The sequence below is a fragment of the Lagopus muta genome, chromosome 6, assembly GCF_023343835.1.
Source record: "Lagopus muta isolate bLagMut1 chromosome 6, bLagMut1 primary, whole genome shotgun sequence".
Classification (NCBI taxonomy): Eukaryota; Metazoa; Chordata; class Aves; order Galliformes; family Phasianidae; genus Lagopus; species Lagopus muta.
In genome coordinates, this window is record NC_064438.1 from 28,531,500 (window position 1) to 28,559,476 (window position 27,977).

The following is a 27,977-nucleotide window of genomic DNA, read 5'->3' on the forward strand; positions in this document are numbered from 1 at the left end:
AGTAAGAACACATTGTGCTTTTTCTAGTACATATTAAGAGTAGTGCTCTGCACTAGAAACTGACTTTCCAACTGAATTTCCAGGTCACCACTGGAATTCTACTGCTAATCTCCTTTACTTCTATCACCAAGAGTCGCTGTAGGTTCCTTTGGTTTTAGAAACTACTGATCCAAGTAATCCTCCCCTCCCCATCACCTGTGGTTTTGTTATGGAACATGAGGATATAGATACCAGATAGGATCTCACAAGTTTCCAGAAAGAGAAGCACAATACAACACAGCCTTCTGAGACAGCCCCCTCAACTAGCGTTCAAATCCTTTACAGTGGGCCAAAGGTGTACATGAATAGAGCAACCAGTTTCCTGGAGACTGAGTATTTTCCTTTTAAGTCCCTCCTGAATATCCAGCAAGTAAGAGCCGCTATTTCTGTTACATATGTGGCCAAATACCACATTTAGGAAGCCAAAGCATTTCCTGAGCACACAGCAGTATTCAAAGATCTGTCAAATCTCCTTTCTCCTATCATTAAAGACAACTTAAGCATCAAACAAACTACATTTATGTTAAGGCTGTGTAACCAACTGACAATTGCCCAGGAAATTCAGAGTTTGAAAACTTCATCCTCAATTAATAGCTTTAGGAGGGCTTTATTTTTTCCTTCCAATCATAGTAATAATTAGAAGGTGTCAATGATTCCTCTTCCAAAATTGACCTACACCTATTACCACACACAAAAAGCCTATATAGAAGCATTTAAGCAGGTAACTGTAAACAGCAGACAAAATAAGTACACAAAAAGAGAGAAAGCACCACAGCAATTTGCACCGCATCATTTCAGAGAGCAAGATCAGAGCTCAGCTCTCAGGTGGTTCTGAGTCAATTACAGACATTTCAACGCACACTAAATGCTGACTCTGCCCACTCAATGACATTTATCACATTAGATACTCTGGGTAAAATCCACTGCTAATATAAAAGGGCTTCTGGGAACCATTTTGAACAATAAGAAATTCATAGCAAAGCCATTTGCAAAAGGGTAGAGAGGTTACCTAGACTTGGTATGGAACCTCAGTATTTGAATGACATGCATATGATTTGTCTATCTTCATGACAACAGAGGAGAGAGGTTTTTGCTCAGCTACCACTCTCCATACACTGCAAAGCAGTAACAAAAAATTGCATTTAAGACTGGATACATGAACCGCAACTCAAAGAATCCCAGCAATTGAGAAATGTGCCATTTCCTTCTCCAAGTTACTGTCTGTATCACATGCTCCCCTCTGACAAATACTAAGATAGCTGCCACTTCATATGGAATTAGACTTAAGAGATCTCAAAAAAAATAAAGTGAAAACAGTCTCTGGCTGCCCCAGAAATTGCATAATGTCACCTTGGGAGGATGCAAGGAGTTCCAGCCAGCCGTGTTACAGATGTTCAGGATATTGCCAGTGTTTGAACTGTGTGTGCGGGCCGGGAAGGAGGGGAGAACAAAAATCACCTTAAAAGGAACAGATAAATGCAACACAGCAGTAAAACACAGCTACACTACCTTAGTTCACTCATGTTATTAGAACATTCAGGATTTAGCAGACCTTCAAGAAAGATCGCCAGAGCCTTCTCTCTATTTATTGCATCTACAGTAAGATAGTGATATGAGTTGTTCTGCCATTTAAAATAGAAGGATACATGAGAATCTGGGTGAATGAAGTTTTGGTTAAGGCAAGATGTTCAAGAACACTTTTCCATATTCAAAACCTCTAGATCTTACCATCTACTGATACCCTCAAGTAGAAAATGTGTAAGGGAGAGCAGGTATCTGAAAGCTCGCATTACTCCTACCTCTTTTTGTAAGGTCATGGCAGCCAGGCATACTTGCTGGGGACTGCAGATGGTAGTAAGGACACTGGCTCAAGAAGCTAACCCATTAAGACCGCAGACAGACAGATATTTCATTTTATACTAGTATAAATATATTTTAGTTAGATTAAATCATAGAATCATAGAATCATAGAATCATAGAATCATAGAATCATAGAATCATAGAATCATAGAATCATAGAATCATAGAATCATAGAATCATAGAATCATAGAATCATAGAATCATAGAATCATAGAATCATAGAATCATAGAATCATAGAATCATAGAATCATAGAATCACTAAGGTTGGAAAAGACCTAAAAGATCACCCAGTCCAACCGTTCACCTATTCCCAATAGCTCCTACTAAACCATGTCCCTCAACGCAACACCCAGTCTTTCCTTGAACACCCCCAGGCTCGGTGATTCCACCACCTCCCTGGGCAGTCCATTCCAGTGCCTGACCACCCTTTCTGAAAAGTAATACTTCCTCATGTCCAGCCTGAATCTCCCCTGGCATAGCTTGAAACCATTCCCCCTGGTCCTATCACTAATGACACGAGAGAAGAGGCCGACCCCCAGCTCACTACAACCTCCCTTCAGGAAGTTATAGAGAGCAATAAGGTCTCCCCTGAGCCTCCTCTTCTCCAGGCTGAACATTCCCAGCTCCTTCAGCCTCTCCTCATATGGCCTGTGTTCCAGACCCCTCACCAGCTTCGTTGCCCTCCTTTGAACACGTTCCAGGGCCTCAATATCTTTCTTGCAGTGAGGGGCCCAAAACTGGACACAGTACTCAAGGTGCGGCCTGACGAGGGCTGAATATAGGGGAACAATCACCTCTCTGCTCCTGCTTGCAACACTGTTTCCGATGCAAGCCAGGATGCCATTGGCTTTCTTGGCCACCTGGGCACACTGTCGGCTCATGTTCAGCCGAGCATCAATCAATACCCCCAGGTCCATTTCCTCTACGCAGTCCTCCAGCCACACCGCCCCAAGCCTGTAGCGTCGCCTGGGGTTGTTGTGGCCGAAGTGCAGTATCAATCCTTAATACTATAGAGAACATAGGGGTGCCACAAAGTTGTACAGACCTCCTCAAAGAGAGGCATTTCCCAGAGCTGTTTCCCGCTTTTACGTGAACAGTACTTTATTCCATGATTTTGTTGGCACTAAACATTTGAAAGAATGAGCTCACCTTCTCACTTTTGGGAAATTGGGAGGTGCATTAAACATGATTCTTTACACATTTCATGGATTAAGGACTTGCAGACATCTTCCTTGGATGTTAAGTTACCCAACTCTGTAGGGGATCCAAGAGACTCATCATTTCCTGAAACAGCTTCACACTCGTGAGGTAATACTTGAATGCCAATGAACTTGAAACACCATTTTAGGACAAAGAATATCTTTCAGGCAGGCTGCTAACATGAAGCAGAAGCAGCAGTAAGCTGTTCTGGACTGAAATAACATACCCCTATATAAATTTTCAGAGGCATACGACAGAACTGTGCCCTTAACAGAGATGAGGATTGTTCTGTCTGCAGCCCAAGCTCAGATTGCAAAACCAACTCTCAGTTAATGAATGCTTCTCACTAAATTCTGAGAGATAAGTGCATCAAAAACACTTCCTAGATACCAGAAAAAAAAAACAAAAAAACAAAAAAACCCAACACTGGAAATAGCAAATTTTACTTTAAGCTCTGCGTTTTTGCAAAATAAGAAAATGAAGCCATTTGCATCAAGAAAAACCAATAAATGTATTTACAGTACTTAAATGTTGATTTTGATTTAGATTTAAATAAAGAAAGCTGGTAAAGCATTCAACTTTGGACTCACATCAAAATAATCACATCTTGCTCCAAACAATAGTCAGGTAAGGGAAAGCCTACAAAAACACTAATTAACCTGTTAGAGTTAGTTATTATCTTTCCCTCGTTGTTAGTTAGATGTTAACGGTCATTATGAAGAGAAGTTCTTTCAGAACTGCTTCAATATCTTCCAAAGTATCAGTGTTTGTAAGACATCTAGAACAAAAACCTGTAAATTCCAAATTCTAATGTGCTTTTAGACAAAGTAAACCATTAAATAGCATATTATACTAGCATCAGGACACATTGGAATAAATAGGAAGGTGAGCATTATTTCAGGAAAACAGAACAGGTTAACATTGTGTCAAAAAAAAAAAAAAAAAAAAAGTACCATACTCCAAAAGTAATTTCTACATCCAAAGGCTTTCCATGCTCACCTTCCAGAAAGTGCAAATACAGCAGCTCCAAAAGGAGTTCTGAGGTAGCAGTAAGACAGCCTAAAAGGGTCACAAGTAAGGTTGCTATAGAGGATTGGTTGTTAATGGAGGAGTTTTTTGTTAGGATCAGTAAAAGCATCATACAATCATTTTACTTCATGTGTCTGCCTATGCTGTTCCACATCTCAGACCAGGTACCTACAATCATGATCTTTATCTTCACTCTATTGCCTAACAAGGGCTGAGCAAAGCGCATGTAACTCAGATAAATAGCATCCACTGGAAAAAGCAACAGAATATATTTTAATTTCATGTTTAATATGTGATAGTGCAGTTTTTGCAAAACCTGAGATGCATATGGTCAACAAAAACTACACACACTGCCCCCATCCTTTTCAGAAGACCCATGCCAGTCACAAAAGATTACTGTACAGAAAGATTGCTTGTGTTGTTTAATTGAAATTGTTTGCTCATCATACATGCCATGACATAGACTTTATAATTAAAAAAATGCAAAGAAAAGCAAGCATCACTATCACATTCCATAGCACACACCAACACTTTCATGAGCACCGCCAGTAGAAATCTAACATGCTTATATTTAGACATATTTTGAAATATAGAACATTAAGCTGGTTGCTGTTAATGTCTTAATAAAAAACAGAGTCCAAGCCCTGCCTTAATTATGCTTTCCAAAGTCTTACTTTCATCTGTAGACCTTGTACTTAGCATACCAGTACCAGAACAGTAACTCAACTTATATCTAACAAATGCTAGTTCCTATGCTACTGTATTAATCTGCTTTATCTATTCTGAACCAGATAAAACAACTTGCTGGTCTGAGTGGGCCACAAAATCTGAAAACTAGGTTTTCTTATGTCCTTTTCCATATATTAACACATCCTTGCTGAAGAAATAGTTGCTTTTTTGGAGGGAACAGTAAAGATTAAAAAAGAACTTAAAAGATGACTCAAATATTTCTGCCAGTTCAAATTGAAAGAACATCTGCCTCTCAGGTCTCCCCCAAACCATCTGAATGTTTGTTACCTGATTATAGATTTCTTTTTATGAAAACAAAACCAAGAAAAGCAAACCTAGATGCAAACATGACACCAAAAGCCTTGAGACAAAGGGAAAAAAGATTTTATATATGTATAAAACTTGAAAACAAGATTTAATGATGGTGAGTGAAAACAAATCAGTCAGGGTGACCTCGTACTTCATTACCGCAGCAAACAATTATGAATCTTGAAGTAGCTGATGACTGTAGCTCCTAACCTCATAGTGCTGAATAACAGAAGACAGAGTCACAATATTTAAATCAAACTGAAAGGCGAACATGCAACAATCACCTCAGACATCTGTACATAGTAGTTACCCTTTGGAATTTCCATTAGAAGGTACAAACTCAGTGCAAGATACTTAGAAGCCTCTTTACCACTGCTAAATTCAAGCAGCTGGATTCTGTTCTCTATTCCTTTTAGCAGGCATGTATTTTGCTCTTTTACCATAATCTTTACACAGAAAGATCTTGTAGAAAGGTACTGCAAAGCTGTTGAGATGCTAGTAACATTTGAAAATTAAGTACTTTCTCAAATTACATTAGTTTCCAACTTTGGTAACTCTATTTTGAGAATTGATACTACTGGTATCTTGAGTACAAGTCCAGAAATGAATACATATGCTCAGCATGGCAGGAAGTAGTCCAGTAATATATGGTTATACACACATGTAAAACAATGTGTTTACTACGTATCATTTATTTTTATTCCGCTAATTTAATCCAAGAGATGTGGCAATTTACAGTCCATAGGTATCAAGTACAGATGCATTAAAATGTTTACCTTCAGCTGAAGGAAACTAAGATGTGTTCCTACAAACATGGATGTACCTGCGTCACTAACACACGACATATCAAGTCAGTGGGGCTTCCCAATAAAAATCAGATAGATCTGGAAAGCAAGGTAACGCCATTAATACAGGTAAAGTATTTACAGTTGGTAAAGAGAACATCACACCCTATGCAGCACCTACAGAAAGCGTCCAACTGTGCTGTACAAGTTCCATAATCATTTTTTCACTTCAAGTTCCAAACAAGCCCAGCAAGTTCTGCAAGGCTAGTAAATTCTGCACTGTAGCAGTAGTGCGTAAGGGCACACAAAGGTAGCTTTAAGAGCTGTGTACTGAGAGCAAGTCCATGTAAACTAAACATGCTGTAAACTGCTCACACCATTCTTCCGGCCCTGAGATCTTACTTCTTTAGTTTAAAATTTCCACCAAAGGATCTAAAACAAATTCATACCAGATTTCCACCAGCCAATTTTCTCTTAGCTGAGATTTCAGTACTGAAGTCCACTGAGTTCCTGATATGAAAGAACCATCCCTATCTCTTTAAAAAAATTATGTGCAGTACACACAGCCACAGAAGGATGTAAAGTAACAGGCAGCCATCATAACCACATTTCAATGGAGATTAAGAACAGCAATAGTATCCAAACTGGCAAAATTCAGCACAAACTGGGTCAACTAAACTCTATCATAGCTGAGGGGTTCTCTATGATACTGCTGTTGTAGCTGATAAATTGATTTCTTAAAAAAAAGTTAAGAGAAAGATATTGAAAAACAATTCACAGGCATAACTGTAAGACTTTCCTCTCATGGATCAGAAATCAGTAACATTTGGAGCTTATCTGCAATATTATTGAGACCTGAATCTCAGGCACTGAGGGGTGAACAGGACCTGTGTTATCCTTATAATCTGACAACTGATGTGTATCTTATAACCAAACTATCCACATTAAATGGATGGATTTAAAAATAGTTTTCCTAAAATAGTTGTCATAAAATATATCACTGTCAGTTGAACGTAAGCCTTTTACAATAAATAAGCTTTTCTAACAAGGAAAATAATAAAATGAAGGATCAGGCACCATCTACAGCAAAGCCTTAATATTCTTGCTCTTTTGCTTTGCTGCTGAAATGTGCAAATTGTGCTCAGCTGAAGAAAAGGTGTACCACCTTGTAACGACAGAGCAGGTCATGATACTTCAGCCTGTTCCCCTTTCAAAACTCCGTGCGATGGTCCCATTTTTCTTCTTAATAGCCTACTTTTATATAGAATCAAGGCCACACATTTGTGTTGGACAGGCATTTTTCCATTCCTACAATCTTCAAAGTATTTCATATTAAAATAAGTATGTGGGCTATCACCAAGTTCTGTCTCAAACAGAACAGTATTTTTAAGAAATTAAATACTTGTGTAAAGCGTCCAAACACGTATTTTAAATTTCAAAGATTTTCTTACACAATGATCACTTACAATCTTCTTGTAATTCACAAGTAGGACAAGAAAAGTATACTAAGAAGATCTCACTGGACTGTTTCACTTGCTGTTATTCTTTATGAATTCCGTTCTGCTACGTGAGATTCTCAGCCTTGCAACACCCAGTAGTCAAACATAGCAGAGTACCACTTAAACATTCAGGAAGCCAGTGATGTTTACTTTGAGGTTCACCTTCAAATGAATATGGAATCCATACACCTTATATTCTGGTTATCTTTGTTATGAAACACTTCCAGGGTTTAGCCCACTGGACATGTTGAAATCAAATCTTCAGCTACACAAAAACAAGCCTCACTCAGATTCAAATGCCTACAGGGAAAACAGCTTCTACTCAAAGCAGCACAACTTTCGTACATCCCTTGAAGTTTTAATTCTTACCCAGTTCTGCATTAGTACCTATAGTTTCATCTCTGACAAGTAAAGTTGTACCACACTCACTCTACTTTCCCCCTTTTTATGTTCCCTTCCCAAACCTTCCCAACAGTCAGCCAATCTTTCTGGGCTGAATATTAAAGGATCAGAGCACCTGACAACTAGTTAAAAAGATCTGCTCTTCAGTGAAAATGGGGAAGGGGGAATATAGGGTCATTTTATTATTGTTCTTAAATCTCCCTTCAGCTTTTGCATTTGAAAACAAAAGCAGAAGTGTTTTAAAATGAAACAGTATTTTCATTTTCTTGCATTCCATTTCTCCATTTACTAGCTGATGTCTAACTAGATTTACAGCAAAGCACTGCCACTCCATTAAATGTTACAGTAAATCACAAACAACTCTCTGCCTTAGGTTTCAAATGCTTAAACACCCTGGAACCACAGCTTCAATATGTGCAGAATGCAGATGAAAGTAAGCAGAGTTCAATTCAATTTGTCATCTTTCACATGAGACTTGAAAAACCTCATGGCATTTCTAATGAAACCGATAGACATGACCAAAATCAGTCACATTTTTGTCCACATCATTTGACTGCTGTCTCAACTCAGAGATGACTGCACTACTGCAACAGCATAGCCGTTCCATATATATCCATACATAAGATCAAACTGGTGGAGAAAGTCTGCTTATTCTTGCCAGTTGTTTTCAGTAAGTTAATAACATTTGTCACCTCGTGAAGCATGTTTCATTAGTAGAAAGATTCCTCCTTAAATGAGATTCACTGAGGTACATATGCTAGGTTTGACACTATTACAAAAATAAGTGCAATCTGTCTGTTGCAAATAGTGTTTCTACTGTTGTAGCACAAAGCAAATCCATTCAAAGACACTATGAATTTAATTGAAGGGAAAAAACAGTACTCCTTTTCCCCAGATATCACCCTTCTAAAGACTCACTTAAACATCCAATTCCCCACCAACTCATCCTCACTAATGATATACATCCACTTTAAGAAGGAAAAGTATATCACAGAATCTAAGCTAATACATTTTGTTAAATAGCACAGAATTAATTCCAAAGGGAATGAAATCAGCAAAAGCGAAGGGTGGAAAACTGTGCTATCAGTATGGAGCATGGGGCAAACCAGGTTTGGGAAAAAGCACAAGAAATGCACATGAAACACCACGAAGCTTTGCTACCATGAAAACGGAGCCAATGAGCAAGTCCCGCTTCCACACACCAACTCTCCCACTATACCTACTCAAGTAGCTCTCATTTTCATACTCACAACCTTCAAATTATTCAGTTGAAGTGGGTTTAAAGCTCTGTGAACAGATAGGTTTGTTCTATCAGTTGTGAATGACCTCCTCCCTATAGCTTCCTTAAATTAGTTGCTGTGTCCTCCACAAATTAAATAGTCTTGGCACCTCATTTGCATAGATCTAAGAAAAGCTATGGAAGCTAAACTAAGAAAGTAATTAGTTTCAAAGCAAAATGCTTGATGTCATACAGAGTAGCACACTGCTATCATTCTTAGCAAGTCTGAAAAGGGAAAGTATCTTAAAAAAGCAACAGAAAAACCCAAAGTAAAATAAAATTATGATAGAACAAAAATCTCAATGTAAAGCACAATCACTACAACCTAAGCTCCAGGGTCACGTTACCAGGTGATGTTATTTTGGAAAAGGACAAGAAAACTTTGTCAACCTAATTATAGGTCAAAAGATCTGATGCCCTTTACAAAGAACATCTGTTTTGCTGATATAAACACACAATTCCGTATCAAGTTATTGAAAGCTCTACTTTAAGATGCTCCTTCCCATTAAATCCTGTACTATGGAATACTCAAGCTAATAGCATTCCAAGATTAAACAAAGATAGACAGGTTACAGGGAAAACAGCTTACTCCTTAAATGACAATTTTACATTATTTCCTTCTTATTTATTCTGCAATAGACTTAAATGAGAGATACAAGAGATATTGATATTTTATGCATGACAGCAGCTGGTTTGACCATCATACCCAAATAGTCTGAGACTTCCTTGTAATTTGGATCCTAAACCTCCATGATCTCTTCAGAGTTGAGCTTATTTTGATCTGATGTTAAGGCAAAGCAACAAACAGCTGTAAGTGCCCTCACCTTTGCTTTTTCAAAACCTGGAATTAAACTGACTCACTCAGTGTTGCAATACTTCCATTTAACTTTCATTTAAAAGGTCAATATCAGAAAAGCATTATCTTGCATTTTGTAGTAAAATCAAGCAAAGAAGATAATGTGTTTAATTCACAATGTGGTACTTCATCAAATTCACTGAGTTTAAATTGGCAGAAACTTCTTTTTTTCCTACATTTTCCACATTTTGGAATAATTCATTTTATTCACATGTTATTTTTGTTAATGCTTAGCATGTAGAAATGTGCATGCAAGAGACTTTTAAAAAGTACTCAAAATAATTATTTGTATTTTTGTGAAAATTAATTGTAACTAACTGTATAGTTCTTGTATTACATTATGACTGATTAGAATTGTTAATCTTTATTTCTTGCAGAAATAAAAACCTTGGAAAAGCTCCTCTTCTTAGCCTCTCTTGTTCCACTTCCAAGCCTCTCATCTCATTGCTTTTTTTCTAGAAAACTTGTAACAAACAATCAAAGCCCTACTCAAAGAAAGCAAATGTACTTCAAGTACTTGAGGAGAAACCTGTGGCAAACTGCAAGATCAAAAGAGAAAACAGTACAGAATGCTTCTGGAGTGCAAAGCATGAGTGCATGTGTGAGGTTTTTAAGTTCCTTCTGTGACGGAACCAACAACCTAAAGCAAAAGGAAAAGCAGAAAAGAATATTGTTTTTCTCTATCAGAGCTGAAACAGTTCATCAGATTACTGCCCGAACTTCTTGTTTCCAAGTTAAAATAGAGTAAATAGAGTACGGACACATTTTATCTCCTTGTTCAGCACTGCCTCCAAAGACCTCTGGCTTAAGAAAATGTATTTTTTTTTTTACGCTTCATGACAGCAACTATAGTCATCTAACCAGCTTTTATTCAAAAGATAAGATACAGTAAGTTTCTGCTCTGTGTTGCACAATGAAAAACTGGAAGACTTCCCACTTGTCTTCCTCCTCTTGTAATCCTTACCCAGTCAACTCAGACACCATCACAACCAGCTACACACACTACAATCTGTATTTCAAATTACCAGCTACAGGTAAGGGGAAAACCTCAGCCTACTAAGATTCAATTACTTCTCTCCTAGTTCTCCTACAACCTGCAGGACTGAAAGTCTTTGACGGCAGCAGCAAAGCTTCGCTGGCATTACCAGGTAGAGACTATGACAACCCCTGGGAAGCAACAGCCTGAAATATCCTATGACAAGCCAGCAACATGGCTTTCCACAGTTGCTTCTGAAGCACACCATCATGTTTTTACTTGCTTGCCTTAGGGCCATAAGAACATGCAGTTTCACCATTTAAAGGGGAAAAATATACTTGGCGTATTTCAACCAAGCATACTGCTACAATGAAATCACATGCAACTAAAACTGTATCAGACTCTACATTATCGAAGCCAAGAGAAATGCCAGGTATGACAGAGTCTGCTACATTCAGAAAAAAATTCTACACATTCTCATCCTGATTTGTCAATTCAAAGTGGGACAGACGTAATTAGAAAAGCAGATGTTATTTAAGAAAGCCAGAAGACCCACATCAACCTTGCAATGCTGCTCTTAAAAGTAAGCAGTAGTCAGAGTCCACTACCTTACAGGAAAGCCCTTCCATTCTCCAGCCAGCACCTCCCCCAGCCATGGCATGGCTGCACTGTGGATTCTCACTGCCTGTGGCAAAAGAGGATCCTCAAACAAGGGAACATTTAAAAGCTAGCAGGAAAATATACATGTGGCAGTTTAGAAGGGAAAAGAGGGTAACTGTATCAGTGATCAAAGCCCCAGAAAAGTCAGTAGAACTGTCTTGAAGAAAAATGGTTGCCAAAAACAAATCACAACTACAGCATCTATCCCCAAATATTTCTTTTGTTTGTTTGTTTTGCTGTAACAGAAGTTCCAAATATCTTCTGCTTATTTATAACATGGAAAAGAGCATGTATGCACTCAGAGGTAACTGAAATTTCATAGTAACATAGCTTAGATTAACTATAGAAAAAAACATACTCCTAGAAACAAAGCTGAAATACCAGTAATGTCAATATAACATTTTACTTTTCCAAAGTAGATAGACCAGGTTACTATGCCATGTACCACATTTGCTCAGCAGCTTTTTGGCAGGAAAGAGTTCTCAATAATATTTTAAAAAATAAAGGCTTATTTGTTTCACATTGATATCAATTTTTTCCTCAACCTTTCTCCAAGAAATGATGGTTGTCCTGGTGCTACCAATTTAAATTGCATTCTCCTTACAAGCTGGTAGCTTCTTTCTTTCCATCCGAGAAACCTGCTCAGTGACATAGAGTGTACCACCAAAATCTGCTACAAAAACAGAAATGGCTCATCAATAGCATAATCACTGTAGATTTAGACATAGTTCAACACATATTTTGCAAATGCACAAGTAAATACAAACTGTATCACAAAAGCAATGTGAAATAAACATAAGCTTCAAGTGTCAGAAATAGATGTTCAGATAACAAGGTTGACTTTAAAGGGCCTTTTGGAATAAAAGAAAAATAGAGAGTGTATTCAGCGAGGTGAAGAAGTGCAGCAAGCCTAATTCCAAATGGCAACAGCCACAAAGAAGTTAACTCTTCCAACAAATGAGAAGTCACTTGAAAGAACAAAGAGTAGGATTGATTCATAGTGAAGGAGATAATACAAGGACACCTGAAGCAGATTTCTAAAAGCTACAACAATTCTCCGCTGGATCATGAACTGAATAGAAAGTTGGTGGAAATGCTTGAGGACAAAGAAAGTGGGTTGGAAGGCAGGGAGAGAAAATGGAGAAGAGTCTGGTTGGGAGAGGGGGGGAAGAATCCCAGTAAAACAAGAAAAAAAAAAAAGCAGGAGTGACAGCCAAAACCTTCCTGCAACAAAATACAACACAAAGTATAAACAAGACTCTACATCTCCTCTACAGGCTAAAAAGGAGAAGAGTTGAGCAATATATTGGGGCAGGTTGATGATTTAAAACTTCAAATTTAAATTGAGAGATCAAAGGAACACTAATTAAAATAAAAATCGAGTACAGCATGTGCAATTCCTCTCCTTAATTACTTCAACTGCAAACCCCAGGGCTTCACTAAGTACTTCACTTTCAAATTTCCAGATTAGCTCACTTCTTCCACAGCTGAGCTGTTCCAAAGGCAGCAGCAAAGGGTTGGCTGCCTGGAACTAAAATGAAATGCCTCCGAGTTCCAGTATAGTTTATGTAAATGGATGTGGGCTTTCTCCAGCTGGCAAAGCAAAAAGGTACCTCCTGCTGGGGAGTCTCAATCAAAGAGGAAAAAAAGCTGGACTTTCGGAAGAAAAAAAATGCATTAACAGAACCAGCTAGCTGCCAGAAGGACTTCAATACTCTCTAACCTGAAGAGAACATTCTGAATTAGGGACAGCTGCAGCTACAGTACCTAGAGATATCCTAATCATAGCACAAAGACCATGTGAGCAGGGAATTATAATCATAGAATCAGCATGGGTGGAAAAGATCTTTAAGATCATTTAGTCCAACTGTCTTCCTGCCACCAATACTGCCCACTAAACCATGTCCCTAAATCCTACATCTACCCTTTCCTTAAACACCTCCAGAGACAGTGACCCCATTGCTTCCCCACACAACCTGCTCCAAGAATTACTACTCTTTCTGAGCAGAAAATTCTCCTGATATCCAAACTAAACCTCCTCTGGTGCAACGTGAGGCCATTCCCTTTTGTCCTACTGCTAGTTACCTCAAAGAGGCAAACCCCCACTTCTTCACAATCACTTAAACATTCAAATGAAGTTAACAATTCTTTCAGTTTAAGTTTTCTGTCCAGTACATATCTATGTAATCAGAAACAGTCAGAAAACTGTACTGAGAGATGGCTTGTTTTGACTTGAGACAGTGAGTTCCAAGGGTAAGCTTCCTGCACTCCCTACAAAGTTACACTGACCAAAAAATTTCAAGTAACACCTGTTTGATTTGCAACACTTCGCCAAAGGTAGTTGCAATACCATAAACATCACAAAAGTACATATAAATACCTCTGTGTTACAAAAAGTAGTTGAACAAAATGAAATTAAAATCCTCTGTCCTCTAGCAAGTAAACATCCTGTTTTGGCTTTCGAGCATTTCTACGAATCTGCAATTGACAGTGGTAAAATGACTTAGAGAAGAGAACATAAGCGAAGCTAGTTCCAAGGTTGAAGTCCAACTGCGCTCTTATTAAAAGGAGAGCATCAGCACAAAGGCCAAAGAATGAATCATGACCCAAGTCTAACTACACCTCCTTAACTCAGCAATAAACATGATTGCTGAATCATACTGACAGGATATTACCAAGTCTGCACTGCTGCTTTAGCTTACAGGACCATCAATCCTCTGCCTGCTGCTGGCCAGCACGGAAAACACTGAGAATAAGTAAATGACCAAGTAGTACCATCCCAGCAGACGGTATGAACACCACAAAGCAGCTACTTCAGAATACTGTCAAGCATTTGTTTACATTTTGATTAGCAGAACTACTGACACACTCTTAGCCTTGGTTGTAAGACGCTGCCAGAGGAAGGAATGCAGGACTTAAGCTACTCTGAATAAGTTGATATTGTTAGAAAATCTCCACTTCGTCGGCAGGTTTTACCCTTCCCCTGCTCTCATGGTCACATCACAAATGACCAGATGACATAAGCAAGACTAGAAAGAAATTAATTTTTTTAGAGAATGTTGTAAATAATGAATTATCAAGCCAAAAAGGAACATTTGCAATGTGTTCAAGGGGAATCTGTCATTTCTTATTTATGATTCATGCTGATCATGTCCTGTCCATTTATTTAAAAAAGTTTGAGAGAACAGATGCTTTCATTGAAGAAAAAGGATGCTTCTTTTACTGTTTTCTATGCTTCTTTTACTGTTTTCTATGTTTACGTAACTGACAGCTTCAAAATTTCTGCTTTCATCTTCCAGTAAAATACGCCTGTTTCTACAAACAGCTAAGTTCATAACCAAGCTTGGCTTTATTTCCAGCATCACAAAACTAATGACTCAAGTGCCATCTACTGTGTCTGCACTCAAGTGCAGTGTTTCTACAGACAACAAATGAAAGTTATTACTAGAAAAACTATACAGAAATAAGTCATCAATTTTATGACAAATTTGATAGTATGCCTTCAAATACTGTCCTCCTTGAACATTAGCACACATCCTATGCTAAGAAGACTACACAGTCACCTCTGATGCATGCAATCCAAGTTAACATAACAATGAAAAGGAGATCTTCAGAGTTAAATTTAAGTAAAAGCAAAAGCGAGCCTCTTTCTCATGTCAGTCATGCTTCTATAAAACCCAGCTTACTTTAACAAGGAAAGCAGACATGGAAAAACTTACAGCTAACAAAAGAACCAACAGCCTTTTCCAGTAGCCACCAGAAAACTGTAGTGGAAATAACACTGTTACTCCGATACATTGGAGTTTGGAATTAAAAACACATGCTATCTCAAAAAAACCCTCAATTAGTATATCTTGCCTTTTAATTGCATTGTTAAGTCAGGAAAGAGTTCCAACACTCCTCCTGAAGGGAAGTTTCTAACAGAAGATCACAAGACAACAATTACAGGAAAAATACAGCTTGGAAGTCAGTTGCATAACACAGCTCCAACTTTCTCATACAGCATCTGCTGTTTCACGGCATACTGAGCTGTGCATCAAAATCGCTGTGCTTTAGCAGTCAAAAACACTGAAGAGAGAAGCGTCCTCTCAATACTGTAAAATTTGCTGGTATTCCTTCATTCTTTGTTAAATTTCTTTTTCTATTACGTGTTATTAAAGAGGACTCATGGAAACTCATTACTTTTTCTTTTCTTTTTTTCCCCTCCAAACCCCTCAACACTCATCAACAGATAAGATTTTGGGCCAGAATCACCACCACGTGCATTATTAACTACAGACCATGGGAGCAGTTTTGCTGGGAAGTCATAGGGACAGTGTGGGGGGAGAAAGGCAGAAAATCAGTTTCTAATAGCTGTTTAACTCTGCTGCAAATGCAGCCACGTGGGATACAAATGAAACGAGGCCAGGGTCACAAATCTATAACCTCCCTCAGCAAACACAGCCCCATTTGTCTGCAGCAGATGCACAAGGCAAACAGCAAAGGTCTCTCCTCCAATGCAGATGTTGCTCTTTCCAGAACAGCTCAGCTGGCGCAGAGAGAAACCATTTGTGATCCTCTAAAACAGAATGGACACTATCGCTATCACCACAGTGAATCACAGATATCCAAGAAGTTTTCCATCAGAATCCTAACCCAAAGCAGATAAGAGTATGTATTCAAATGCCATCTTTGAACATCAATTTTTAGTTCAAGCTTATACACGGTTATCAAGTAACAGGGAGAATTCATCCAGACTAATAAAAACACAAAACAGCGCCTCCCACTTACTGGTTCCAAAATAAACACCAAAATCAGCATGTACGATTAAACTAAACTTCATTTCCAAACTAAACACTGTGTCATGCACACAATGCAGGGTTTAAAAATACCACAAATATTCTGAAGGGGTCATAGGGTACATATAAGAATTTGTAATACCAATTTACAGCAGGAAATTTGGCAAAGAGGTATGAAGGGGAGAGGGGGGAGGTCGAGGACTTGCTAGTTTGGAGGAAAATGAGCATAATGTGGTGCACACCTGGTTCTCCTTCAGCACTGATCATCACTGTGTGTGGAAAGGCACTAAGCTAGGAGGACATTCTGCTCAGATCTCAAAGCTAATTACTGTAATGTATTTCAGCGTGTGGTTGTAAAAGCACCGCACTATGAATATTCAAGTGCTCAGCCCAGGCTGACAACAACCTTTTCCCCTATCAGCTGTGTTTTGGATTTCACACTCACTGCCAGTGGGCTCACAGCTGGGAATTACATACAGGTCATGTGGAAGACTTCATATACTTCTGTTGTGAGGTCTTATTCAACAATAAAGAATAATATTTCAGGTCATTTTCCAACTGTCTCCCTCTTTAACTGAATTCGATTTGCAAAGACCAGCTATGACACAACCACATGAATTGTCGGTGCTGTGCCAGTTACCCTTTACCCACACTCCCCTGAACTGTGTAGGACTTACATAAAGCACTTCTTCCACTTCCAGGCTCTTGCACAGTCCCACCCAGGTGGCCTAAACATGACATGTAAAAGTCGTTGCAGTTCTGAGCCTTATTTCACACGGCAGCAGCCTACATCCACCCTGACCTACACAGCTTTAGTATTCTCAGGCCAATCTTTTCATGATTTTGTTTGATTCCAATTTACAAGCCACTACCTTTCACTTCCAGTTTTGAACATTCAAGCATCACAATCTAACAGTTTTTAATCCTAAAGGCTGGCAAAAACACCACACAATAGTGCCCATGCACTCAGGGAGAAAAGGATCAAAGCAGATCAAAACTGTCACTTCAGTACCTGAGCTTCCCCTTTCTGCCAAGTAACAGGCCCAAAGCCAACATAAATTCGTTTGAAAAATGAAATATTTTTCCCTTTCCAGTGATGAAAAGGCACCACCTTGTGGCTGCTCCCTTTCAGGGAGAAAGGCTGAAAGAAAAAAAATGCAGTACAGCCATTTCCCATCTTTGTCAACAGAAATTCCAAAGGTTGGTATGATGAAAAAAATTACTAATTAAAAACTCAGAGCATATTTTAACAAGGCAGTCTGTCCAACAAAAGCGGATAATGAAAGCTCTATTATATTTAGACTCAAAGCAAGTACTGAAGTTCTTCTAAAATTAAGTCAACTAAAGTTGACTAGTTTTCTGAAGTAAGGAATTTAACTTGTGCTATAAATAAGAAGTTTATTGCACATTACTTCTATTTGTTATCTGATAATTTTTCATAAGCAATAGCCAACTAGCATCAAAAGTGAGCTCTCTTAGGCACACTGCAAACACAGCCCATTATTTTTGTCCGAAATACACACAGCACTTATGGGACAGTACACTGGAAGTTAGAATAAGAAAACTGTACTTCATTTAGAGAGCAAATGGTTTTTGCCACAAACAATCTTTCATTCGTGGATCTCTCCATTAAAACTTTTCTCCTTTGCATAATCAATTGGGCCAGGTGGGATAACAGATAACACAGCTAGGAAAGTAAACCAAATGTTCAGTGTCTGTGCACCCAGTTAAAATGCTGCAGCCGCATTCTAAGGTTAATGCAATAAAAATGAATATACCAATAGAAAACACAATAACAGCATACGCTTCAGAAGATCTGTATAGTCAAAATTCAGAAAGAACAGAAAGCAAAAAAGTGTTTGCAATTACTCTTCTAAAAGTTCGTCAGGCTCTTTCTTCATCTTCGCATTCCACCATCATTGCCAAAGTGTGTATACAGATTGTATGGAATGAGCAAAAAAGAAAATAACTCAAGAACATTAAATCTGCTTACAGTTCTTGAAAATGTTACCATAGTTTGTTGGTTTTGTTTGTTTGTTTTCCAAAGACCTACAAATGGAGAAAATCTGAAAAACTTACAGCACAGGGCATTAATTCAGTCCTCATGTTCCTATTACTCAAAGTCAGCTCTTGTATAGTCAGCTCTCTTCAGTCTAATTAAAGATCATGGATGAAATTATTTGTTCGTAAATCACCTGCCATACTTACATTCCATCATGTTCACACAGAAAACAAATCTGAGAAGAATTAGTACATTTAAGTTTAGTTTTTATCCACATCACTGAAAAACACATTTGTTGTCCAATTAGTATATTCCAGTTAGAGAGATGAACAAACTCCTGCCTGATGTTCAGCAGCAGTACTCCGCATACAGGCTCAATCAATACCTCCTCTTTCTTCTGAACCTTCTTGGTTATTTGTTCCTTCCACAGCAGAGTCCCCTGCACCATTCCAACAGAAGGCTTGTGCATCAGCACCAAAAATGAAATGAATATGATAGAATAAGATTAGCCTCAAACATCTCAAAAGACCAGATAGATACTTGAGGGGAGAAAAGAGTGTCAAAGAGTTTAAAATGAAATTTCACCTTTCTCACAAATACAAAAAAAAATATCAGTGAGTTTAAATCTGATCAATGCAGTCTGAATGTCAGCCACCCATATTGTCATTCCAACCAACTCAGACAACACAATCCTGTTTGCTTCAGAAAACAGTCTGAGAAATTCAATAAGTGCTGTACATTTACTGCATATTCAGACTGCTGTTGCAAAGTACATGGCTAACAGCTCCTCAGCCTTCAACACATGAGACAAAAAGTAGTATTAAAGAATTAAAAAGAAAAGACAACAAGTAAAACAAAGGAGTTCAAGTTATTCTGCTACTTTCTTTGCCATTTCCAAGGCCAACTGAGTCCTGATGTTACAAGTAGATCTAATGCTGTAACTGATACAACAAACATTAGATTTAAAAAGCAGATTCTTATCACCTTACTGGAGGCAAGAAGGAAAAAAAAAAAAAAAAAAAAAAAAAAAATCAATGAAGGAATAAAATAACAGCCACCCTCATAACAGGACTCAATTTGGAGATTTCTTTAATTGCTCCTGGAGTACAAACTGAAGCAAAAGGAAAAAGAAAGAAAACCCTTATGTGTAATACAGATGTTCTCAGCTGCTTCATACAACAGATGGAACACCAAGCACACATTACAACCATAGTGATCACTGCAAAGAACAAGAGGCTTTTAAGTGTCAGTTTTCACCTCCAGTTGCTTAAAAATTTGATGCAGGAAGGGAAAGTGAGGTAGCTTTCTGATTTCATTTTAGTACCGTCAAAAGTCCACTCCACAGATTCTTACTTCCCAATGCTTTCAAAACAAACAAACAACCAAACACTGTTGACCTCATCCTTCCATTAGAACTTCCACAAGCCTTCTCCACAAGAATGGATTCCAAAGGAAAAAGAACATCATTGATGATTTAACATCATCGATGCTAAATGATCAGCATATTGGCACAGCATACCATACTAGATTACTCAAATGCAAAGGATGCAAATGCCTACAAACATTTGCTATCTTCCAGAATATTACAAAAATCTTTCTTCACTTTCTCTTTGCCTCCTCCAGTTATAACAACTCTAGAACAAGCAGCAGACCTATTGAAGCTGAGTGAAAAAGCTGTGGCAAGTAAAATTCTGAGGTGCTAGACTGTGCTGGTCCATGCATTATTGTAAACCTTGGCATTGGTGAAAACATAATTTTGTTATCTCATATATTGTTTCTGACAGAAGAACGTAACAGTCATTGAGTTCACGTGTACTTCTAAAGCTCAGAAACACAACCTTTGAAGAACTGGGGTAACACGACTGATTGTTCTTACTTACCCAGCACTTCCTTGCATATTCTCAACATCTGGGGAACATTACAGCTCTAAAAACCCAATCTTACTTAAAGATGGATGTTACAATCAAGAGAATCCATAAGAACGTCTGTTTAACATGCAGATGGCTTCAGATCTTATGTTTTCTGCCCTAAACTCCAGGAAGTTCTACAAGTTTACTGCAGCCAGCTTCTCATTTTTAAGCAGCACCTAACATTCAGGCTGCACTGTTAATTCCAAACATGCTATTGCCATTTACAGAGATTGTACTTCAGAAAGAGCAAATTAACTTTTGGAAATTAATGGAAGCATAGCCTGTTATTTTAACAGCCACTGTATTAACCTGGTGAGAAGTTTGACATGTTAGTAGTCCAGTCAGAGGCAAGTGAATTGGACTGAATTCAGATGGGACAGTCAAATATTCAAAATGCAATTTACCTCCTGGCGCAGCGTTTTATAAGACAGCAAAGATCTCATTACATTCTATCAGCATAAATAATGCTATTCTTGGTCACACAACCTTGTACACATACATAAGTTTTACTTAATCATTTAGAAATTTCACATTTATCTTAACATATATATACATATTTTTTAATCTGGCACCAAAAATGGGAGAGAAAACAGATATGAATCATGAGCTGTGAACTGTGGCCTTGGGAATGTGACAGAAGTGAAAGTTTTAAAAGTGCGCACACACACACAGGGATATTGGACATCACACAGACACTTCTAGAAATCTGCATTTCCAAGTAACTAGTATGAAACAATACCAATAGAGAAATAATTGCAATTGCTGTAATTCAGCAGCTGCTCAGTCTCACACACCGAGTAGTGCAGCATTCTACATGGTTCCTACTCCACACAGGTATTTTCAAACAGTGCAAACAGGATTTACCCACATTTTGATTGGAGAAGCAAAAAGAAAAAAAAAAAAACACACCAAAACACACTATCTGCAGACACATTCATCTCAGAACACAATTCATCTCTAATGGTCTTACTTTCAGATGAAATCTGCAACTAATTTTCACAAGGATGTTCTTAAAAACACAACTACAAACACACAGAACTACAACTATGTGCAGAATTTTAACAAGATTAAACAAAACACCAGTACTCGAAACAACTGTTGCAACGAATGCCATTAAAACAAGAGAAGCAAAAGGAAAATACTGCAGACCAAGTTCAAATCAAGACCACAGAATTTTGCCTAGAAGTGAATTTAGTCTTACACAATTTAGTAAATTCTCCATAAAGACTCCTCCTACCGATAGACAAAAAACAGGAGCTGGAAATAACTACGTTTACACACTTGTGTAACAACAGCTGCAAAATCTTGGGTAATGGTTTAGCAATAGCATGCTGACAAATGGATATGAAACTATCAATAATGAAAGAATGCAAGCATGTCATGAATCTTACCAGCTATTTTATGGATTGCTATACACTTCATGCTGAATTTCAGTATAAGGAGAAATACAGTGGTTTCAAAACCTACTACTCAGCACGGTTTCTGACCTCAGCTAAAATTCATTACACATGGATACATTACAACTCCAAATACACCATATTACAGCGTATTTTAAAACCAGAACACAGACTAAAACCAGCAAGCTGACCTAATGATGAAAAAAAAAAAAAACCAAAAACATCAGCAATATAAGGATTAGGTGCTCACTTCTAAAATACAAAACATCATAATATGCAGCAAAATCTTTTCCAAAACTGTCTAATGCTAAAAAAGATGCTGTTAAGCACCTAATGTTTTTCTTGTTCTCATAATCACCTGGTCAGTACTTTTAGTCTTTTTTTTTTAACTGAAGGTGCACCTTCACAGTCAAAATCCACGCAGTTGCCAGAGCCCACACACACCTGCCCCTTCTTTCTGCCTATATCAGTGCCCGTCCAGCTGCGCAACAATTGTCCACTAATGTTTTCCTCCTGGTTACTTTCCAGCTGCATTCTACCCTTGTTTTGCTCATCAGCAGGTGCGAGACAGTTGCAAACTCAACACTGCACTGAGTTACAACGTAGGTAGTCAAGAAAAAAATGCACATTTTGTTTCCACTGTTTAACCTGACAGTGGCTGACGGCTCTTTATTTCAGATTACACTTTCCGTAACACCAGCTCAGTTAACTTGCTACCCGTGTGCCACATGCAATTTTGTGACTTCCACAGATATTTTGCTTGCAGCTTTTTATCTGCTGGCCTTTCCCAGAGGAAGCTTCAAAAAGGGCTGCTGGTCAGTGAATTTTCCAGGCAGCAGCTTCAACCTGTTGCCAGCTCCTACCTACCACACATTCCTTCAGCCAACTGAAAAAGGAAGCCCAGAAATAAGTTCTGCTGTCAATCCTACAACAGCATCTCCAGCCAGTAACAACATCCTTTACTATTGCCAACCTGCTCCTTGAAAGCAGGACAATTAGAAGCAGACTTGGCACTGCTTCAGCAGCATCTGCCTGCTCGCAATAGCCTCATTTTTACAGGTATAACAGAAACAAAACAAGGCATATCTGTTCTAATTCACAGCATACTAGTTCTGCACACACATTCTGTACCAAGGCCTCCTCAGAAACTTTGTACTCACTGCCAAGTCTGCCCAGGCACAACCATTTCTATCACGATAAATAAGGCCACAGCAGAGTTCTTTCATATAAATAGAGAAAAGTAAGCAATCCAGACACAAATTAGCCTTTGGCAACTGCTGTGTAACCTCCAAGAAATTCTATCACAATGCACATTCAGAAAATTGTTTTGGTTTTTTTTTTCCCCTCACAAATTTTCCCCAGAAACATTTTTTGATAAACTGATGTTACACCAGTAAATTCCTTTTTCAAACGAGAGCCTTTACTGTCTTCAGTTTGAAAATGATGTAAGAAAGAACATCACTAAAAGTAAGAGAAACAAACAGCAGGCTTCTCTACCATTCCCAGAGAGAATTTGCTAAAGACAAGGGGGAACAGTTCTTAAACATATTCCATAACCTCTCCAGCAGACTTGAGGCTTTGTAGAGTAAGACATCAATTCAGGAAATTACACAACAGCAGAAGGCAAAAATTGCATTAAAGCCACATCAGTGTGTCATACCTAGCTTATCTTGCACTGTGGTCTCTTATAAGTGCTGAGGGGAAAAAAGCACACATTTGACAATGCATAAAACTAAGAGTGAAAGAGAAACAGACACATAACCCTGCATCAAACTTCTCATTATCCAACTAGAGCTTGCTAGAATAGTTCTCAATACTTCATTTGTGGAGACTTAAGCCTCCTTCCTTTTGTAGTTAAAAAAGGAATTCCATTACTCTGTTTAGTTTGGCATTTCCAAGACTGTCAGCATCTGAACTTGCTTTGTTTTAACTAAGGATCTTGAGAAATAATATACTTGTAGCACCAGTATGTTTTTGCATCCATAAGCAAGCCGTCATTATCCCAAGGTGGACCAAAATGAAGCTACAAAAAAACACTTTAAGCAGTAAGCATTACTCTATAAGTAGTATAAGTTTTCATTTCATGAAAAAGTAGCAATTAGTTCATGTATTATCAACCAGCCCACCATAGAAAAACATGACACTGAAGTCTGCCAAGAATTTAGTCAAGACCCCAGGGATATCATTGAAGAGCAAAGTACACTCTGCCTCAGGTCAAAGGTACGAGATAGGGTAAGTACAGAAGTAAAGAAAATATTGGAATCCAAAGACAAAAGTCATTTGCATTCTGAGAGGGAGAAGGCAGTTCATCGAAATCACAGCATCAAAGAAGTTAGCACAGTATTGGGGGAGGGAAAAAGAGCTCTTGTCTTACTGCAATTCAGATTTAAGTCCTACCAACAAAAAAAACCAAACCCACAACATTTCATTCTGCTCATTCATGTCATTTATCCCTTTTTAATTAAAACTCTGAAGTTGGACTTCCCAGGCTTGTCTAACAAAAGCTTCCAACTACAGTATTCTTAGAATATTACAACAAAGCTACTACATTCTCAAATGAGATGCTGCTATGCATTTTAGAGAGCTAATAAGCCAGTTTTGAAGAAGTTACAAAAATCATGTAGATTCTCAGTGGAAGCCATATTTGGAATGAGTCTCCCTCAGTTTGATTACAGTGAACTTTTGACAATTCAAGTATACACCAATCTGGCAGATACTTCAATGGATTTGCCCCATTTTTTTAGTTAAAAAAGGAATTCATTATTCAACAATGAGCAATGATGCAAAACACAGATATTCTCAATAGAAAAGATGGAGTCTTCTTGTAGAAAAATCATGTAACTCACTCAGGAGACAGATTCCAATTCAATCACAAAACAGAGGAGGAAAATCAGAGCAAAATCCATTTATAGATCACAGGAGCCTCAAAAACAGAGGAGAAAGTGCAGGCTGAAAAGCCTATCCTATTAGCCTAGATGCTCCTATTTCCAAGTCAGCCCAGGACCATATAATGTCTATCTGCAATAGTTTGGTCTGATTGTCCATTATTACCATCCAAGTCTTCAGTGAAAGTGAGGAAGCTCTGCAGAAGCTTAAGAAGACATGTTCTCTAGTTAACAGCAGCATGACTGCATCACGAAGCTTTCAGAACATTCTTAATGAAAAACCAGCAGCACACCCAGTTCCATACAAACAATTTCCAAGATAACTTTTTCCTTCTTGAGCCCAGACATCTGCTACTGTTTTCAAACAAATACCACTTTAACTTTTGGTCAGTGAGCACATTGGTAATTTTAACATCACGTGCATTGCTCTGTTTCATCTCATCCCACATCCCTTCTCACCTCAGGAGGCTGGCACAATTTGATTTAAGAGCAATGATTGGAGAGCAGGTCCTATTTACTCACAGGAGCCCTGGGGCCAAGTAACCACAAAGTAAACAAACTCAGGATATCTAGAAACCAAACCACTAATTAATCTACACTGGGCTTACATAAGTAAGGTTTATCCAACAACTTCTAACCTAGTGAACTTGCACTGTTATCCTATTGAGAGACTAGCATTCCTTCTTTTACATATTATGCAAACACAAATATTCCTCAAAAAACTTAGTTTATGTGAAACTAAAGGGAAACATTCCTAGAAAACTTAAATGGACTACTCAAAAGTGAAGTACTTCTCTGCAGTGTCAAGCAAGCATTTGGCCTAAAGATTCTGGCTTTTTTTTTAAAAAAAAAAAAAACAAAAAACAGTGAAAACCATTCATATTGGCAAATACTGACCTCCCAGTTAAAGGCATGAAGGACTCCAGCACAGTTACTGTTGTTGTCAGTCTCCAAGTTGTCAAAAACATAGCAGGTCAGAAACAAATACCGTAGATTTTAGTTCAGTAGCAGAGCATCTCTTATATGTCTATTACTTGAAAACCAGAGTAGTATAACCTAGATTAAGCTATTACAGACCAGATGCAAAATTTAGAGGAAAACTACACCTTTAACAAAGTCACGTGTAACATGAAGTGGAAAAAAAAATAATGGAGGGATTACTTTAGAAGAAAAAGATATCTTAATCCTAGCATAATTTAAAACTACCTTCTCTGTGCTTCACCACCTCGCAAGAACAGGAAACACTGCTCTACTACTACTTGCTCCTTTTCTCAGCAATACTGAACATTTGAGAGTGTAGACAGCCCAAAAGGACTGACAGGCCCAAAACTGCAGAAATGTATATTCTCCAGACATGTATAAAAGAGTACACAGATGGCAGCAGTACTGAAGATAGTTATAATTACATTTCCAACAACCATTTTAAACCAAAACTGTGCCTTCTAAGAATATATACTTTTTTCTTTTGAACAGGCACACTAGAAAACAAAACCATCTAACTTGGCCACTGTAACAGCACTGCAGCCAGATTAACTCCTTTCTAATCCAAACTACTTTTTGCTCAGTACCGTGGGGTGCACTATTTGAACAGTATGCCAACAACAAGAACTGTTCTTAAGTTATAGCTAAAGAAAGACTTCTAGTCTGTAATTCACTTTTAGCCATTTTGTTTTCCTAATTAAGCACAACAAATTAAAATTCATTCCAAACCACATTTTACAAAGAACACGGTTAATATATATGTGAAACTGATGGTTCTATTTTAAGCAGGCTTTTGCAAGGGAAAAATAAAGCAGGGGGGAAACACTACAATACTTGGTAAAAGAACAAAGCTCAGACTTAGCTGTGGGCATGAAAATACAGCTAGGTACAACAGAGAAGGAAACCTTAATATAAAATGCTTTGTTTCACAACCACTTGTTACTCAGACTGAAGTAACATGACTAATTAGATTATGTATTTTCCTCTATAGCAAAGAGAATGTTTTAAATCAATATTAAAGAAGTTACAAAAGGCATAGCTAGCATGAACACAATTCTCTCCTGCCACTCATATGAGGCTGTTGAATGCTTAATTCATACAGAACACAGCAGAACATGCTATTTGCATTATCTACCCAATTCTAAGCATTTATTCTACAGATAACTTTCAAAACATGGTCAGCATGAAACATGATTGTTTCATTTTCACCCTATCAAAGTCACAGAAGAACACATAGGTTTCTTCCAGAAGTTAATGGATATTTAAAAATGCAAATTCACAAGTGCTTTCTCAGTCTAAGGAATTAAACTGTTCTAACTTTCATGCTGCTCCTTAAAAACAAATACAGACTTCATGAAGCTACCAAAGCTACTCATCTGGAAATAAAAGCATAAAAGCAAAACAACAAAACAGCCTCACACAGAAAGCAGGATTACATTACTGGGTAAACCTCAATATTTTGCAGTAAGCAAACAGCAGAGCAACTACCAGCACTGCAAGCAGCAGTTAAGCATCATTCTGGGAGGGGTATTCGCATATGGGCACCAACACAAGTTACGCTTGGAAGCTGAGGGTCAAGACACTCTCATGTGCATTAGCAGCTCAAAGACAAGAATCCATACTTCTCACTGAATTCTAACCAGTGAAAACCGGTTGAACCACATCTGGCCTACATATGGCTAGCAAAATTTCAGTAACTCAGTTGTAGAAGGCTTTCTCCTGATAAGATTAGCTCCTCATTTAAGAAACCCGTGTTTTGATGTGGCGCAACTTATTTTAAAATATTTCTTTCTTGAAAACTTCAGAACAGAGCCACCTCTTTATGCTTTTAAAGTTCTGCTTATTTTAGGTTTAAACTCGCAAAGATAACCCAATTAACATTCCCATAGTCCTGACAGCGTAATGCAAAGAACACTTTACAGCTAAGTAGAAATACGAAGTTTGCAATTCAGCAGCTTATGGTCCAGATGCAGACAAATGAATCTAGAAATCTAATGCATCCCCACAGCTTTGGAAACATCTGCATACAGCACTGTTACGTACAACAACACGAAAACTAATTCTATAAATTTTTCCTCAACGTTCATTAATTTCATTAATACAATTTTTCTTGAACTGGTAAACAAGTTCTCTCCACAGACCTTCCCTTCTGGAATCCCTTTAGCTCTCCATGAACCAGTAGTTTCAATTATCACAACAGAGATAAAGGAGCAGAGATACAAGCAGCCAAAGCAAAGAAGAACCAAGGATGGCGCCCAATGGAAATACTTGCTTATAAAGAATGAAAATTAGCAGCTCCAACTTCACTTCTCTTTGACAACAGAAGCACTTCAAATCTTGAGAAACCTTACTGCAGGAAGCTCAGTTGATGCACTTAAACACACTTAACAGCAGACAGC

General features: G+C 38.0%; 1 protein-coding gene across 14 annotated transcripts in view; it reads right to left on the reverse strand.

The window, feature by feature from the left end:
• The window catches only part of RAD51B (RAD51 paralog B), a 349,342-nt gene that overhangs the window by 305,031 nt on the left and 16,334 nt on the right, over nt 1-27,977 (reverse strand). Inside the window, exon 8 of one of the 14 annotated variants that reach the window (XM_048948196.1) lies at nt 16,200-18,865. The exons of the other annotated variants lie outside the window; for them this stretch is intronic. Coding sequence (XP_048804153.1) covers nt 18,608-18,865 — 258 coding nt within the window. The 3' untranslated portion in view covers nt 16,200-18,607. Of the gene's footprint in view, nt 1-16,199; nt 18,866-27,977 lie in introns of those variants that run through there. 14 annotated transcript variants of the gene reach the window in all.